This window comes from Lingula anatina, chromosome 2, assembly GCF_051362555.1.
Source record: "Lingula anatina isolate TDL-2025a chromosome 2, LinAna3.0, whole genome shotgun sequence".
In the NCBI taxonomy this organism is placed as follows: domain Eukaryota; kingdom Metazoa; phylum Brachiopoda; class Lingulata; order Lingulida; family Lingulidae; genus Lingula; species Lingula anatina.
In genome coordinates, this window is record NC_141768.1 from 12,937,943 (window position 1) to 12,956,348 (window position 18,406).

An 18,406-nucleotide genomic window follows, 5' to 3' on the forward strand; every position below is an offset into this window, starting at 1 on the left:
AAATTCTGTTTAGCAGTGTATCGTTCAAGATGTAGGTATATTTTTAAAAGACAATGTAAAACTAATTCAAATATAATGTGATTGCTGCAAATTATTCCGTATAGGTTTTTCAAATTTCATCAAAAATATTGGCTCTTCTTGCTCTTTCAAGAGAGGAAGTTTTTTTAGTGATATCCATCGGTCAGACTAAGTCGAACAATAATAAGGCAGAAAGGTTTTTCTTCACCGTGTTGTATCTTTAGGACCACCTTAAACAGGGAAACAACTTAAAGAACAGGTAAAATACTGTTATCACACCCTTTAATCTTGGCCGTATAATATACAGTTGCGCTATCTCTCTTTCTCTCTCTCGCTCGCTCTCTCTCTCTCTCTCTCTCTCTCTCTCTTACACACACACACACACACGTGAAGAGTACAATTTTGTTACTATAACAATAATTATGATTAATTTTTTTGGAAAACTACCCTTTTACAACTGAGGCATCACAGGGCCAGGGGTCCCCTTTGCCTCAGTTTTCAGCTTTACATGCTTACGGTACCCTTATTGTAGTGGGATGATATCTGAAGTAAGTACATATGTACCTTAATTAGAAGCAAAGAAAGCTGGAAACTGAGGTATTAGCTTCTGTGGTGAAGTAGTGAGAAGATTGTTGTTTACTGTTTTTTTTTTCATCTGTGCATTGCTCTTTTTTATTCATTTTATTAATTTTTTTTAGGTTTGAATGATAATTTGAATATTTACAATAGTTTTTTTTTTTTTACTAATGTGCGTAGTCACTGTAATAATTGCAAGCTAAGCCTAAACTAAAAAGAACCATACTCTCACACTTCTGATTAATTCTCTTGCAGTTTATCTCAGAATAAAGATGCCAGGAGAAAAAACATTTACCGTGCGCCCTAGTGTTCTGTATCCATCTGAAATCTTATCTAAATTAAATGCATGGCGTATGCAAGGGACCTTTTGTGACATCTGCCTACAGGCTGTAGATGGGACTAGCTCTGCAGCCCACAGGTTAGTCTTGGCTGCAGCTTCCCAATATTTTGCCAAGATTTTACAGGAGGAAAGTTCCGACATTTACAATCTTCGTTTAAGCCAAAAAGACCTGGGACTGCTTTTGGATTATGTGTATGGAAAAGATGTCATCCTAACAATGTCAGAAGCAATGCTCCTGAAAAAAATTGCAAGTGAATATGGGTTTTCTTCACTTTATGAAACCCTATCAATATGTGTTCTCAAGAATCCTTGTGCAGATAAAAAGAGCATCCTCCCAGAAATTATACCCAAGAATGTAAAAGCTGTAGGGAAAAATGAAAAAGAAACATTGGCAAATGTGATTCTAAAACCATCAGCTGAAGAAGAAAAGAAAATGGGCCTCAAGAAAGGCTTCAATACCAGTTGTAGAATATTTTCAAAAAAACAAAACCTTTTATATATGCAAATAAAGAGAAAGTATCTTGTTCGTGCTCATTACAAAAAGAAGTTTGTCAGATCAAATGAAAAGTGGCATGCCTGCTACAAATGTTGCAGCTGTTTTACGTCAGCTAGAAATCTTTCTTTTCATGAAAAACTTAAACACAGCTTCACTGGAAAGGCTTCAACCAAGGAGTTAAACAAGCTCAAATGTCATTCTCAGACAGAGAAAGAGCTTAAAGTCTCCCCGTCTTTGAAAGCAGGACAAGAAAAGATTGAACAAAAAAGAAGAAAAATCAAGGTGTCATCATTTGATGTGTTTCCTTGCTCATATTGTTTTAAAGAATATAAAAGTTATGACAAAATGAAAAATCATTTAAGAACATGTGCCACGAAATTGGATGCTATTAAGAAGATTAAAATTAATATTAGAAATCAGACTGCAAGAGCTGAAGACTATGAATTCCCTGAAGAAGATGACGAAGAAAATCTGGGAAATTTGGATCCAATCTATGAAAATTCTTCAGAAACCAGGACACTGTATGAAACAAATATGAAAGAAGATAATATGAGTGATAAACAAAGAACACAAGATATTATGGACATAAGAATAACCAGGAGTGTGGCAACAACATCTTTGCTTCGATATCAGTTTACAGCTACAAGTATGGATAGAGAAAGACTCATCACAGATGAATCTGTTGAGGAGATTTTGGCTTGTAGCATTTGTGGTGCAGAACAAATGTCAAGAGACAGCCTGCAGCTTCATTTGGCAGTTGAACACCTTCAGGGTCCCAGGTTTACCCGGCCTGTACCATGCCCTGTGTGCTCAGTGCCATATGATTTCAAAGTCTTGCTCCTAATGCATGTGAGAACTAAGCATGTTAAAGAGGAGCAAATTCACACCTGGAGTCAAATCTCTGTCTGTGATGAAAATGGTTGCAATGCAATTCTGTTGGGTTCTGCTGAAAGGGAGAGACACATGGACATCCATGCAAGAAGGAAGGAGAGGAATAAGAAGACGTTTAAATGCCTGAAGTGTACAGCTGTCTTTGACTCTTCAAGCACCCTCCGGGATCACGCAAGGGATTGTCCAGGCGTTCCAAAAAAGTTGAGAAGTCCAAGTTATAAGTGCAAGTTATGTGGAGCAGGGTTTGTAAAGATGCAATGTCTGTGGCGTCATGAGCATACGAAGCATGGTATAAGCCATGATGATAAAAAGCTACACTGTGCCCACAAATCTTGTACGTTCCAGTGCTTCACCTCAACCCAAATGAGCCTTCACCAGAATTGCCACAAAGAAACTAAAAGTTTTGCCTGTGACAAATGTGGCAAGACGTACAAGGCAAAAAAGTAAGAATCCTTTTTATTGCACAAAATAAAAATTGTTTCACTGAACATAATCCTAATTTAAAGTAGAAATGATCTTTAACAGACTTATTATTATTATATTATTATTTAAAGGAAAGCTAATTTGGTCATTGATAATTATTTTGACACCTGAATTGTTATTGTCTTTTCCTTTTTTTTTCCTTGACTATTTTCATAATTATTTGATTTCATTTGTAATATATGCCATATTTGTCAATGATAAATTATATATAAAAACTTCATTACTTAGGAATTTACACCAGCATTATCGGCTTATTCATGAGTTAAAAGATAAGCAGATATGCAAGAAATGTGGGAAGACGCTGCGCACAGCTTCAACTTTACAAAAACATGAGACCAGATGCGGAGTTAAAGACAGACCACTCAAGTGTCCTCAGTGCAACTTAAGTTTTATTACAGCTGACTCAGAAAGTTTAGATTGTATGTACACTCACATTAAAAAAAACCCTACTTCATTTAGATGAGGCTTAGAACTTGAAATTTCTTTAAAAAAACAGATTAAATCTGCCTTCTAATATTTTCAACAATCAATTTTTATTTTCAGAATTATACATTCAAGTAGTTTTTGCAAGATGCAAGTGAACTAATTTGATTTGTAAAAAATGATATGTTGATTTAATGGCAGAGAATGTGAATTTATATATAAAAAAATGTATTGTTTCAGATCACATGTTTGCTAAACATGGCGTTGTCCCTAAAAACCGTGATATACACATATGTGAAGTGTGTGGCTATCAGACTACCAGGAAGGCCATTCTTAAGAAACATTTAATTTCTCATTCAGGTAATTTTTTAATAGAGGTAGAAAGTGTGTGTGTGTGTGTGTGTGTGTGTGTGTGTGAGAGAGAGAGAGATTAAGACACAATGTTGGAGCTGAGCTGACATAATAAAATGATTAACAGTGGTCTTGAATACCAGTGATAGTTCAAGGAAGTGTAGATGCCCACTGAAAAGTATTCTGTTGCAATTTTATGTAAAAAAAGTGAATTTAAAAAGAATATATGATAAAAAAGTATTCCATTTCAATTACATTTTAACTTGGTCAAATTCGATGTAACACCTGTTGTGTTATGTTAGTGGAGGGGAATAACATAGATATATTTGCAAATATTTAACAACAAAAATATTTTCAACCTTTTTCCACTTAAAATGATGATTTCTGTTTTGTTATATTTCAGAGGAGAGAAATTTCAAGTGTTCATTCTGTGACCGTGCATTTAAACACAGAAATACATTACTGCAGCACACGAAAATTCATTCTGATGACAGACCGTTCCAGTGTCAAATGTGTAATTACAGTGCAAAGGTTAAGTTTTTTACTTGTTACATTTCTTTTACACAAGGGGCATTTTTGTGTCTTAGCTTAAGCTTACAAATTTTACCAGATTATTAAACACAGTTGCAGTTTGTTTGTCATTGATCCTTGTACTTTTGTTATGAATACTGTGACATCAATACCATTACCACGGAGCTCAAACTTAAATGTAGCAAGTAGTGTACACAAATTTACTTAAGATGTTTTGTTTAGTTTTGGAGATGAACAGATTTAAAGCTTAGGCTTTATACCATCCTCTATGATGTGACATGTTTTAGTGAAAAAATGGGAATTATTAACTGTAGGTTATTTCTTTAATGCGGAATATCTTATGAAATTTCCTTCCTTTTTCCACAGAAGAGCACAAGTTTACAGTCGCATATACGACTTCAACACACCCACAAGGGCTTAAAGCCATACAAGTGCCCTTACTGCAGTCACTGTGCCACTGTGAGATGGAACTGCCACAAACACATTACTACTGCACACCCTGGTAAAGAAGTCAGAGTGGAGTTATTAGCCTGTGAGCCTAGTGACCAGAAGGTGGCAGCACAAGATGGGGGGACCACTGATGAGTTAAGCACAGGGAGGAATAACCAGAATGCATCCACTGCAAGTCAGAATTTGAGTGAGAAGTCTAGTAAAGACAACAGATCCCCACCTTCTTCTAATCTTCAGATATATCAGTCAAGCAGTGGGAGTCTCCCTGGTCATCTTAACACATCTGGGGTAGAAAATGCAGGTGCAACAGAAGAAGGTCAAACCCAACAGAAAGATGAGACACTTTACAGTCCTGGTGTGGACTCTGCAGTGTATGATATAGGAACACTCATAAACTCAAGTGATCTCTGGTGAATAAAATTGTTGACATAAATAAGGTTATTATAATAACAATTGTTATTGTTATTCATGCAAATCTCAGAGAATATTACAGAACAAGCATTTCTTTTCATAAAATAGTTTATTTGAATATACATTTTTACTGTTTTGATTTTATGCTTAAACAGTACCAAGTAGGCTTGTTAAGAAACAATAGGAAAATAAGATTCACCGGGCAAGACTAGACTAGAACTAGACTAGAAAGAGTTAAGAACATTGAAATACTTTATGAATACCACTGCTTGAAACAATTAATATCAAATGATAAAACGCATTTGACAGTAAAGTGAATATTGATATTACAGTGTATGTTTCATAGTGGTTGGGAGTCTGAAATGAAAAGATTGACATTAAACAAATAAAGCATATCACATAATGCTTACTTTTAACTAGATGGCTGTTCAAGTGAGGGGGTCTGTTTGAAATTGATATTACAGTTTTCAACCAAGAAAAGCTGCTGTTATGTCATCAGCTTGAATTAGGAAATTCATTCAGATGTATTTTTGATGTGATAGCTTTATCTTTCAATAACACATTATCTATATATAGAAGCAAATAAATCGTAATGTAGGGAACCCTCTTAATATCCTCTTCTTCACTGAAAGCATTCTTATAAAAATAGAAAACAGTGCATTATTTCTTCCTCCATGTCCAATCTCCTTTTTTAAACATTTCTATTTCATTTTGCTTCTTCGTCGTATGAGAAATATTAACAGTATTTGGAGAAAGAGGTTTGTTTGTTGGGATGGGTAAACCACGGGGTAGGTTCTGCAAACACTCTATCTTCAGAGGTTCTATACCCACATTGACTAGAATATGTGTGTATAACTTAAAATGTCTTTGTTTAACTACACTATAATGTACTGAATTCAATCCGTCAGTGTTTTGCCTCTTCAGGGCAGTTTTCAAAATCTTCATTCTGAAACATGAAAAGAGTAATTGCATTTTTCTCTAAATGAGACTAAAGTAGAAAAAGAAAATAATGTTTACAATATAATGCAGGACCATGATTAAAAAAAATTAACTGAATTTGGAAACGGTAGGGTAAGACATTTTGATATTATATGTATAATAAAATAATAAATATTACAAAAAATGTTCACCTGGCTGTATTTATAGTTCTTTTCTGGTGTTCAACAACAAAATATCTTCCAATACTTAAGGGATGTGGTCTTGTAATTTTGAGACTTGTATGAAGAATCCTGTAAAAAAACAAGACGGTAAGGAATGTAAAGGTTCCTCATTAAGTTTCTGAGGTGTTTTGTTTGAATAAGGACCACACAAAATCTGAAAGTCTAATGTCTGAAGATTTGTAAGACAGTCTTCCCAACTAACTGGACTCTACCAACAAACGGCTATATATTTCGTCTGGATAGCTAGAAAAAATGGAGATTGTGTTTATTAAAAGCATAAAGTAACACAAACACTCATTATCAATTTATAGGTCCATAAAACCTTTTTTAATTAAAAGTAAGTGAGCAGAAGAATTGTTTGTCCAAGTGGAACCTTAATAACATCAGTCTTGCAGCTTGAAAAATGAAAATAAGAGATTTTAACAAAAAAAAAACTTTTTAGAACAAAAAACAGGGACTAAATTTGAATGTAAAAATGGATTCATTAACCATTGGTAAGTATGGGAAAATTGTTGTTTACTCCAGGAAAATTCATTTTTTGGCCGAAACGAAGGGTTATTATCCCTTTAATTTTCCATGAATTCAATAAATGCTTGAAAAAACCGTTATGTCTTTTGGCACAGGTCATCATAATTAGTTGTTTGATGTTTTTCGTAATATTTCAGCCATAAATAAAATCTTCAATTCAATTACATCCATGATTAGCTAGACGATATGGTAACGAGCCACAGTTAAATGTTTTACAGGAAACGCAGCAAAACCGCATTCTCTTAGAAAGCAATTTGCAAAACCTTGGTTACCAGGCACTGTGAAAAAATATACATGAAGTTGAAGACAAAATATGCTATTAAAATAAATGTGCATCTCGTAATACCCTAGCGCAGTCTGACTTGGTATTAATAGTATTAATAACTTGCAAATATTATCCGAAAGGGTTATTTTTAAAACTTTTTGTAAACTAAAACCTCCATTACTAAATAAAAATATATCACCATACTAGCAAGGCATGATTTTTAAATTATTTTCATGATTTACACAAAAAACTAGAGTTAGCCCTTTCTGTCACCAGAGATTTAGAAAAAGTGGAATTCGCGTGTATATCTTTAACTTCATTTTTCACTTTTCTGTTTTCTTCAAATGGACCTAGGCCTATATATTGAGAATGAGTGAAAACTTCAACTTCTATGCCAATTTTTGAGAGACGACGTTTTGATGTTTCAGACTGAAGGTAAAGAAAAGTCTGCGACAGGCTGTGGCTGATTATATTCTTTTTTTCAAGGTTGTTTTGAAGTACCTGTTGGCCATATCGTCATCCTCCCCACCCCAGCCAGGGTAGAGATTCGAATACCCGTTAACCATGGTGAAGTGAATGGCACGAAACATGAGGACACCGCCAACCAGCGTACTGTATTTCAATCTGAAAAAAAGTCATGGAACACCAGTGATTATATATGTCTGAATAAGGAGTAGGGATTAATAATGCTCGAAGCCCGTTCGTTCTCAAATTTTCCGTACCCTATCCTAAATCTGACTTTTTATTCACATTACATATATCTAGGTAAATGTATAATTATACTGGGCACTTCGATAAACGCTTCGCAAAACATTACGTAAAATGATCATATATATATATATATGTTTTTTATATGCCATTTACCTTGTGCTTTTACAATTTTTGTTACATTTTAGACATATATTTTCGACAAAACATTGATAAACACTGTTTGAACAAATTGACAGGCGGGCAGGCCTACTCAATTATTCTCAAAGCACGTGCTTGTATAGGGTCTATATGAAAACATACCTCGCTGAATCGTGGTGCAGCTAATTTATTACGTACCGGTAATTATGTCTGCTTATAGATGGGGACATGTGCTTCGGCTGACTAGGACAGACATACAGGTTTCTATCATCTTCTGGGATGACGTCAACATCGTGGAAGACAACGCAGTCGAAATCGTATATTTTACGAGCTTCCAAAAACCCAGCGTTCATAACTTTTCCCTTGTTAAATATATTGGTGCCGTTCTGAAATCAGATTCGAAAATATGTTATTTGCAGATAGTATGAATTCATTTTTAACAAACATAATTGTCGGATAAACTTTTAAGTATTATAGCAATTGCGTTATTTCTTGTGGCAACTTCAAACTTTGGGACGTTTTTTCCCTTCCAATAAATTTGCTAAAGAGATTCTAGAAGTCTTTGTTGACTGCAGAAGATCTTTCAGCGACTCGTGTGCTGAAATTAAACCTCGTAATGGAACCAAATATTGATACTAATTTTTTTCAGTAGAACAAAAAACGTACATATTATACATCTTATTATTATATGAACTGCTTCTGTTGCATGGATAAACCTTAGGGAATAGAGTGAACGCGCTGAATTTCAGGCATATCTACAGGGTGTATCAAAAAAAAAGTGAACACTAAGAAAAATACCCAGAATTTTAAAAATCTATTTCATATATCAAATGTTAATGTAAATATAGGTTCGTAGGGAAGTCATGCTTCAATGCACACCATGGATTGTCGTGTCTTTTCATATGTTCTTTTGTCATGAACATCCAATTTTACAAGAATGGCCCCCACGATCGCCCGACTTGAACCCATTGGACTTCTTCTTGTGGGGTCTCCTCAAATCCAAGGTTTATGTAACCCCACCACGAGACTTGGATGACCTTGAGAGGCGTATCAGGGATGAGGTGGATGTTCTTCGACGGGATAGAGCCACAGTACGACACGCAGTTTATGACAGGAGGAGAAGAGCTCAAATCTGCTTGAACAGAAATGGACAGCATGTTGAAGATTAAGGGTTAAAACTTTGAAGTTATCACACATGTACGTATAAACTGTGCATATCGATACTGCTTCAGTTGAAACTTGTGGAGGAGAAGTTCTTGTAAAATTGGTTGTTCATGACAAAAGAACATAAGTGGCAGATAACAGGGAAGAAAAGGTTAATTGACAGGTTTTTAATTTGAGAACCATTGATAGAACCATTTCATGGCAATTAATCAACCTTTTGCGAAAAAAAAGTTCTCGAAATAAAAATTTGATCCTCATGACGTAATTTGACCCTGCTCAGTCATGCGTGAAAAGACACGACAATCCATGGTGTGTATTGAAGCATGACTTCCCTATGAACCTATATTTACATTAACATTTGATATATAAAACAAAAATTTCAAATTCTGGGTATTTTTCTAACTGTTCACTTTTTTTGATACTATAGTAATAAGTATAATAAACTTGATGATATGTCCCTAGGCATCTCTTGTCGTTCCTGAACGGTTAACTGAACAATACCAGTAGGCCTACTAGCTGTGTAGTCCTGAGCTGATCTTTATTAGGGTCCGGAGATTTCTTTGCCACTGTTTTCTGTTTTTACTGTAATACCATATAAAACTCGACCGATACTGATCATGAAAATGCGACTTCCAGGTAAGAGAAACAAAATGCTCAATAATGCACCAAACTGTAGTACATGTACGTAGCGATGCGAATCATTTACATACTCCGATATTACGTTGTATTAAAACCAACTGGCACCTGTTCTATTACGAATATCCTGTAGTCTATCATCTGCCTTTGAAGCAATGGGTGTAGAACACTGAGAAGTAAAGTCAGGTGAAATTCTCGGTCTCGGTATGGAATGATAACCGCCAGCCGAGTTCGGGAAAAGCAGTTCTTTGGTTTCCATGCCCCACCAGGAAGAAGGTTGTTAATTTTGGTTGCAACTTGGAACACAGTCAGTGATTTGTTGATTTTCGTTTTGAAGCGCCCCACTGTAAATAAGTAAGAATATCATAATCAATACAGACATATTTTTTGCAATAATTGATAATCCTTATTTTCATTTGATACTGACAACATCGAAAAACTATGAATTTTCAGTTGAGCTTAAACGAGAATTCAATTCATGACTATATTGTGACTATAATCACTTCTTTCCACTGCAATTTGTCTCTCCCTCTCTCTCTCAATCTCTCGTACAATTTGTCACTCAACGGATAATTTTGGGCAGAGTACAATAATGGCAGCTCCAAGTACATCGACCCCCATGCAATCGGATCTGTGGTCCGCGTTGGATACATGTAAGATAGGTACATGTTCCGTAGATGAGCATGACTTGTGGACCTATTTGTAGTATCCTGTAGAAAGTGTGGCTTTGGGACCTTTTCACCGTTCAAACTTGAATAGTATATATTTAATAATATACAGACAGCATTTGAATGAAATGCATGTCTGCGATTTGTCATTCACACGCACACACTCACAAACACACACACGCACACACACACAAAAAGAGAGAGAGGGAGGGAGGGAGAGAGAAAAATTAATTTTGATAAATCATATCTCAAGTCGGAAATAAAAATCAATTGGACGGTGAAATAGAACTGATTGCAAACATCAATACTGTTCATCCTAATTCCCTCTTTAACTTAATTTAGACTGCCATAAAAATTTAGATTTAGCATTTCAATTATCAACAGCGTAACTGTTAAAGTGGTCCATAGTCCGGTCTGTACTTCTAAGTATCAATGACGGGAGTGTCCACGAAACTTAAAAGTTACATAAGCATCTTTTAAACAGAATCAATATTTTCACAATGCCGAAAGCAGAGTAAATGTCGACTATTCACATCAGTTATGATAACAAGAATGGTCAGTTTAGATGAATTACTGTACCATGAATTGCGAAGTGTTTACACTAGTTCAAGGTCGAAGTTTTTGAAAATTGCGTTTTCATGGCATTTTAATCCCGATTGCGGTAAACGATATTTCAATGTTATTAAAACTCAGATTTAGAAGCAAAAAGATTTAGAAGCAGAAGATTTAAAAGGGGTATTTATCTTTATAATGTCGTTACACAGTGCCAGGGTTGAGATTATTCAGATTATTATAAGAATTTCACACCGTCTAGAGACGGCATAATAAACAAAATCGTCAACAGAAGTAAAATAGACCAAATTATACCACTTTCGAATTAAAAAATCTTACGCAAATGTAAAGCATTAATTTTTTTACAGTTACGATACTTTCAAATGGGCACTGTGCTTCAAATGTGGAAACAGTTCATTAAGACAAACTCAACGCTGTTATTGAAAATTATATTCTTTCTTTAACTTACGCTTCATAGTGATGCTAATAACAGTAAAAAGTGAAGAATGGACTACTTGACAGTGAAGATATTTACTTCAACATTCAGGTAGGTTGAATAATGCGCTGCCTAACAATATATGGCGCCATGTCAATAAGTAGCCTAAACGTGACAGGATTTGATGGTCTGTTATTATTTTTGAACTTCACGCCAATCTGTAGGGAGGGGCTTTACACATGTACATATTTTCAAGAATACATTCTTGATGTTTCCAATACTGGACCACAGGTTCACAAAATAAGACACATTGTTTTCAAAACTAGTAGCTTGTCGTTGATATCTGGTTAAGTATTCACTTCATATAATTATTATCGTTACGGGTGGGAAATGGCACTTCAAATATTACTAACCATTCCTGAAGTGATAGTGGTTATAATATTTAATTTTAAATTTAATCTAAAATGTTATTTAACAGGTTAATGCAACCTTTACTAAATATTATTTCCTTCACAATTTCTAAACGAACTCTTTTTGGTTTAACGATTTGATTTGATGGTACAGTAACATGTGAACGTTATGCTTCGTCCAGTGGTCATAGTTGACGGTAGATTACCACGGAAGATCAACAGATTAGATAATTGTACAATAGAGCATGTAATATGTCCGTCCGTATCCTATTTTCCCTGAGTCATTCCCATTCATTAAAATACGACAAGTAAAGCCAATCTTTCCAATTCGCTGTGGCTAAAAACTTTATGGGGTTCTCCATCTCTGGGTTCTAGCTGGAAGAGAAAAATTCCTTTACTCACCTAAATCAGGCAGTTGTTGGTGATCTTCTGGGCAAAGGCTCACAAAGCTAGACTTCTCACGTGGCTTGCTTCTTGTCTGAGTTTGTAACAGGGCTCGGTTTACGACGACATCAGGTTGATTTGTCTCTTGCTGATTTGCATTTAAATTAAGATACAGTATAATAAATGCTATCACTACTATCTGAATGAAGACGATCCGTAACTGGAACCGAGTGACTGTCCACCGCTGATTTCGAAGCCCTGGACACCTCATTACTGATCTTCAGGTTTTAAACCATCGTCTTAACTCCACCACCGTCTTCCACCACACCCTTCACTCCTGGTGTTTTAGTAACAAAGCGTCGAAGCCTAACCTACTTCACCTGTCTTAAGTGAGGGTTTAATAATTTGAAGACCTATTGACGATAGCCCCTTTCACCCACCATGCAGTGCACGGAAGTGGTATATCGTGTTCATGTTGGCTACTTGAGTAAACGTGACAGTATCAGGAGACAGTGAAATGCAATAAGCTCAAGGACAAGGTGTCGAATTTACTCTGGTTTACATTTCTCTTTAGAAGGCCACTGCCCATTGTCCGTGCAACCCGCCTTTGTGACCAGCCCTGTTATTATAAGCTTGGACTTGGTGGCACGGTGGATTTTTTCTATTAAAATCTTCCAAAGTGTATTTATTTACATAGTTAACACCGTCTTGTTCACCTGTGGTTGCCAAAGACTGACCACTGCCCTGCGATATACAAATATCCATATGCAGCTACTAGGGTAGTCTAATCAGGCCAAATAATGAACACTGTAGCTAATTTATTAAACACGGTTTTAATAAAGCATGTGTCCAATTCAGCCCTTTGCAAATGACATAACCTTTTGTCAATAAATCTTAATCAAGCCGGGTGACCTGTTTCCTTAGTATGTTATTGTTGAGAACATGTGGTTCAGAAGGCGTGTTACAATGTATGTATAGGCGACATCATAACAATGAAGGTCATCCGGAAGGTACAGTATAGTTTAACTGTGGCAAAAAAAAAAATGAAATTAAATGTAAACGTTATTAGACAGAATAACATCAATTGTGCTAGGTTGATGGCGTGAAATGCTAGAAATTAGTGAAGATCAGGGTGTTCATGTAATATCATCAGACAAAAATCTATACTGAAAATCAAGTTTGATGTGTAATACATCACTTGTCACATAGATGTAAGATTAGCAATTTTCTGAGTGGCTTGATAGTTAATCTTAACAATTCTGTTATTATTTTGATGTTTTTGGGATGGGTGGAGGTTGTTGGTAGGAACTAGAAAGTATACCAGGGTGACCACAAAAATAACGCAAATATCGAAGTTATATCTTATACTTTTCCATTATTTACCCTACGATTAAATGTTCTCGTAGGTGCTTTTTTAAGTTTCTGGGGAGGTGCAAATGCGTTTTTCATATTTCTTTTATATTTATATTTTCGCAATGAACAGCTTTCGTTTTTTAATGGTGTTGAAACGCACGTGTATTTCCTACCATAAATGGAAAATAGGGTTAACTGATTTTTCGTTACAAACACGTCTTTTACCCTCTCCATTTTAGGCATGGCTAAACTAGCATACTTTTATCAAAAACCTAAAGATTATTCATGTTTTTTAAATCTGTGGAATTCGTGAATTATATATTCTCTGAGTTAAATTCTAGACACTTTTAACACAATGAAATTGACATACTTTGGATCCCGCTTCGCCGATTCAGCTGAAATGACTTAACATAAACTCGTTGTATGAAAAGAGATTTTTCCTATCAGTTCATTGACATTTGTTGCGATTCAGCTAAGCTGCACCGCAATCGCAATATATTGGCACCATGGTTTTCCTTGATGGAAAGCTACAGCTCAGACATGGAGCAAAGCCGATACTGTGAGACTGCAATCCGCAAATCCCTTGCTCAACTTCAGAGCAAAGACATCTGCCTGTTCTCAAATTCCTGTTAGAAATATCGTATCTGTTGCAAAAAATTACAGCAGCAAAGAGTTCCAAATAGTCGGCCTACTCTGTGCGGAATGTTATACACACGTGTGGCGAGATGTTTAGGAATAGGGTTAACTGCAGATGAGCACCAAAGCTTACAGCGACCTTTTCTGTTTGATAAAGCTGTTCACTATTCTCATTTGGGGAGCTTCTTGATTTGATCCCTGTCTGAGCTTAGTTAAGTACGATTTAGAATCTCCTAATAAGTGTGAAGAATGGCCCTCTACCAGGGTCACATATGTGTCTCTGTCTTATTAATGACACAATGTCTCTGCTGTCGCGATACAGACAACTGCACATAATAACTAATCTGCTGCCCTGGTAGAGGATAAGAAAGAATAGTTGTTATGAGATTGACTTGCTCTACAGCGTTGATATTTTCCCTTGGCAGTAACTGTAAATGTCTAGTTTTGCAAACCTCAAATAAAGAATAAAATGATGACACTACAACTTTTCAGTGTTTGAGTCATTTTTGCGAAGATTAGAAGATAGAGCTGGAAAGATGGATATACACACAGCTGAGAACTACGTTAGGAAGTAGAAAAAAATCCACAGTAGAAATAATGGCACTCCGTTAAGATATTGATTTATAAATATTGAACTCTTAACAATCTATTATGCGCCAGGAAGTGTTCATCAAATTTCCTAATCACCTGGTCTAATAATTGATGCCTTCTTTAAAGGGATAACAGCTCTTCATTTTGGCGGGAAAAGTGACATAAAACAGAATTTCCTGTGGTAAACAAGGATGTTCCCATACTTACCAATAATTAATGAATCCGTTCGAACTTTAAAAGTTAGTCGATTGTTTTTTTAAGAGTGTTTTGTAATATTCTCTTAAGAAATTATTAAGGAGGGTAGCCATCTATGAAGGTCCAAGTGGTCCGATGGCAAGCACCGATTTCAAAATAATCGCGATAACCGCCGTTTTAAAGGTAAAATAGAACTTATTAAATTTCCATGTGTTTTTTTTTACAACGTATTTATTGTGGGATTTTGAACATCATATGAACAGTTGTTGTCTCTTTAATGTTACATCATGCTTTCAGCCTGGTTCAAGATCGATCCAAAACAGACTTCTCAATTTTGATGTCCTGTATACATAGAATGTCTATACATTAGTCGCCCCAGCAATCTGAACTAGTGATTTGCATGGGAATGGAACTTTTTTTCAATCCAAGCAGCTTCAATAAATGCATTGGAATGGTTCGCATGAACTGTAATGAAGTGAGGTTAATTAACTCTCATGGCTGATATCGAATTGTGGAAGATAGATGGCATGGCTCGGTTTCATAGAAAGCATCATAGACTAAATGCATCTGGATGTCTAATTAAATTCTGCATTTTTTTTTGGGGGGGGGGAGGTGGATCCATAAAAAACAATAATATCGCATTGAAATTTCGCTTTAAAATACTAATGGTTTTAGCAGTTAATAGTGGCCTCAATGTCGTGATTTAATATGCCGTATTCCATCATTCCAATGCACTTGATGGCCACGTTTATGATTACATATTGTTTATTTATTTATTTTTTAGATTAGTTCTAGAGAAAGTTGATTTCGAGTACCAAGGTAAATTTTAGAAAAGGTCGATTTTTTTATCCAACATTTGACAGATAAAAACACTACGGCTAATGCGACACGTCGGGTATTGGTATGCCTCCCTGTCCTGCCATCGAATCTTATCACCTCGAATGGATAAAAATTCTGAATTGCCGCCTTTGATTACACAGTCTTCCTCTTCACTCCTATCTGTAGATCGTTTTGTTAGTATACAGTTTATAAGGCTGTTTCCTCTTGGGCTTACGCACATCACGAACGTACAGTAAACACACAGAAAGTGGAGTTCGGTCAGTCTAACTTAATGAGCGCATTTATTACGTTAAAGTATTATATTTTACAGATGTGATCAATTGTGGCTTGATGTTGTATTCACGCCATATTTTTTGCATAAGTGTACTGTTGCTGTCTATCTGCTTTGAATAAATGCGTTAAAAAAAATGAAAAGTCAGGGCTAATATGTGTTTTTCGTGCGCATGGAACATACACAAAAGCGATCGGACATCCAAGTCAGTTGGTGTCGTTATAATTCAGGGTTACTTTATTGAACCCCTATTGTGATTGAATACAATGTTTTTGCAGAATACACCCAGCGGTGTCCGTAGAAGAAAAGAGATGGAAACACTAACGCATTTCCTACCCATCAGGGAATTTGCATGTTTTATAATAACATTTTTGCATAGCAGTTTTAAATGCTATTTGACATAGGCTAATATTGCGGGGATCAAATTTTGTGCTAACCCTGTATATTAAGAGGCAAAAGTGATGAAGGAGTTTATAATCGTCTTAACGATGATGGAATGATGGAAAGACCAGCAACGAGGACACGACGTAACGAACTTCCCTCCAGGGAGATTCTTGACATGTGACATGCACTCAACAAAGGAGGGGTTATTGATTACGTTGTCAGAACAGTTTATGTTTTATCGATTAATTTTTTTAATATATCATCATATAAACATTGCCCGTCTTAATTAACCAGAAAACTCTAAGCTCCCCCTATATAACCATTATGTAACTACCACTCACATCACTACGCGCTGTCACAACGTCGCTAGGTGTATGGAATTAAGTTTTCCATATCTTGTCCTGTGAACCAGACACAGGATGCTATTTGGAGAGTGTTGGTTTGTTGTCCATTTTGATAAACATTAAGCAAAAGGTCAATTGGCATTTGATTACCAGAAACACGCCGAATATTCGTATATGTATGTAGTACCGTTTTATAGTTGCCAATTCTACTACCCGCTGATTGAAGGAAAAATACAATATGATGGCGTCAAATAAGGTTTTGCTCTTTATCCGCAAACAATCTTTTGAGAAAATTAAAAGATCGGTGTGCAATGTTTGACTTGATGAAATTGTGGATGGGTGGGGGGAGGGCAAAATTATGCTTTAGGGATAGATTCTGCATGATTAAATTCTAAGTAAATCGTTCATGTGTATTGGCTGTGTCAGTATCAAATATATCGGTGATGATTCCTAATGAAAAAAAAAACGCCTTTCTTCCCAGTGTGAGGTGGTCAACAATAGGTCATGCAGCCTATTTTAATCTAGAAATATGTTTGATAAGAATGCTTTGTCTGCTTTATCATGTCAGTTACTAGTTTTTTCTTTTGTTGCTGGCATATCAAACCATAAACTAATAATTTTATTTAGAAGAAAGTACTTTGCTGTCTGAAGGAATGTGTGTGTGTGTGTGTGTGTGTGGTCGCGCGCTTATGTGTACTTGTAGATGTTTTTTAAGAGCAACTTAAACACGTTTCATGAGTTATATAACATAAGATGATTGAATATATTTCATATCTTAGATAACAGCGTTCGGTCTGTTCATTTGATTTGAACCCAAAAATGGTTTTATGATTAGTCTTATAGTATTTATAATAGACGAAAAGTTTTGTGCTGTAACTCATCTAGTCTTCTGGGCGATATAGATTTGTCAGACTTACATTAAAATAATTTTACATTTAGCTATATTTGTTTTATCTCACTTGACATTAATTAATGCATCAACGTCAATTCGGTTAATTATTTACTGTTACGCATAAAAAAAAAATCAGTGTTTTGTATGATGCATGTCAATACGAGGTAATGTCGACATTTGTGGATAAAAAATCAATGTAGCCAGCCTGTTTTGCTCTGAAAGAAAACACATTTAATGCATCACTGTGTTAAGAGCTGCAGTTCAAACGATGCACAAGGCGTCCAGTTTTGTAAAAAGCATTTAATAATATTTTTAGTTTAGCACAACAGCTATGGACGAAGGGCATGTTCAACACGTGTGATTCTTGTCGAATATCGTCGAAAATTTATAAGGAACACATGGATTCAAAACTTCCACAAAGTCACATGTCAACCGATCTCCATTTTACAGTTTAATTTTCCCACCAATACCTACTGACGTCCTGCCGTTAGCAATATGAAGAAACAGAACGTTCCGTGTGTTTTATTTTTATTGTGTGTTTATTGTTTTCTGTGCTTACAGACAATCAATATGAAGATTATCACCCGTTCCTGTGAAATCAGTATTTGGAAAATCACATTCTAATGAGGATGGTGACTACTGTCAACTGATTTTTGTTATTAATCGTGTTTTTTGAGCAAGAACGAATCTGACATTTTATGTAATAGACAGTAACGACAAGTGATACTTGCCGGTCATAAAAAAAGATGATCATTACAATATTTTTACATTACCCATGTTTTTCTGGGCCATTTTCTTTAAACATATATTCACACACACATACACACTACCATTCCAACATTTTTAAATCGGTACAATCACTGTCGCGTATTATTCCG

The 18,406-nt window shown here is 35.5% G+C and overlaps 2 protein-coding genes across 2 annotated transcripts; one reads left to right on the forward strand and one right to left on the reverse strand.

Annotated features, from left to right (window-relative positions):
• The first annotated feature begins 110 nt into the window (after positions 1-110).
• LOC106176443 (uncharacterized) lies at positions 111-6,097 on the forward strand. The gene is made up of 6 exons (XM_013558833.3): positions 111-277; positions 850-2,764; positions 3,033-3,223; positions 3,468-3,587; positions 3,982-4,109; positions 4,476-6,097. Exons 2-6 carry the CDS (start codon positions 867-869, stop codon positions 4,971-4,973), a joined length of 2,835 nt encoding a protein of 944 aa, XP_013414287.2. The 5' UTR covers positions 111-277; positions 850-866; the 3' UTR covers positions 4,974-6,097.
• Positions 5,061-12,572, reverse strand: LOC147763410 (beta-1,4-galactosyltransferase 4-like). Its single transcript, XM_087004446.1, has 6 exons — positions 12,041-12,572; positions 9,681-9,916; positions 7,971-8,158; positions 7,425-7,547; positions 6,101-6,199; positions 5,061-5,916 (listed from the first exon to the last, which is right to left on the reverse strand). Exons 1-6 carry the CDS (start codon positions 12,291-12,293, stop codon positions 5,631-5,633), a joined length of 1,185 nt encoding a protein of 394 aa, XP_086860572.1. The 5' UTR covers positions 12,294-12,572; the 3' UTR covers positions 5,061-5,630.
• Positions 12,573-18,406: the final 5,834 nt, after the last annotated feature.

Coding starts and splice junctions, on each gene's coding strand:
- LOC106176443 (XM_013558833.3), top strand. CDS start 867: ATGCCAGGAGAAAAAACATTTACCGTGCGCCCTAGTGTTCTGTATCCA. Junction 2,765..3,032: donor AAGACGTACAAGGCAAAAAA/GTAAGAATCCTT, acceptor TTCATTACTTAG/GAATTTACACCAGCATTATC. Junction 3,224..3,467: donor TGACTCAGAAAGTTTAGATT/GTATGTACACTC, acceptor GTATTGTTTCAG/ATCACATGTTTGCTAAACAT.
- LOC147763410 (XM_087004446.1), bottom strand. CDS start 12,293: ATGAGGTGTCCAGGGCTTCGAAATCAGCGGTGGACAGTCACTCGGTTC. Junction 9,917..12,040: donor CCAACAACTGCCTGATTTAG/GTGAGTAAAGGA, acceptor ACTTATTTACAG/TGGGGCGCTTCAAAACGAAA. Junction 5,917..6,100: donor AGAACTATAAATACAGCCAG/GTGAACATTTTT, acceptor TTCATGTTTCAG/AATGAAGATTTTGAAAACTG.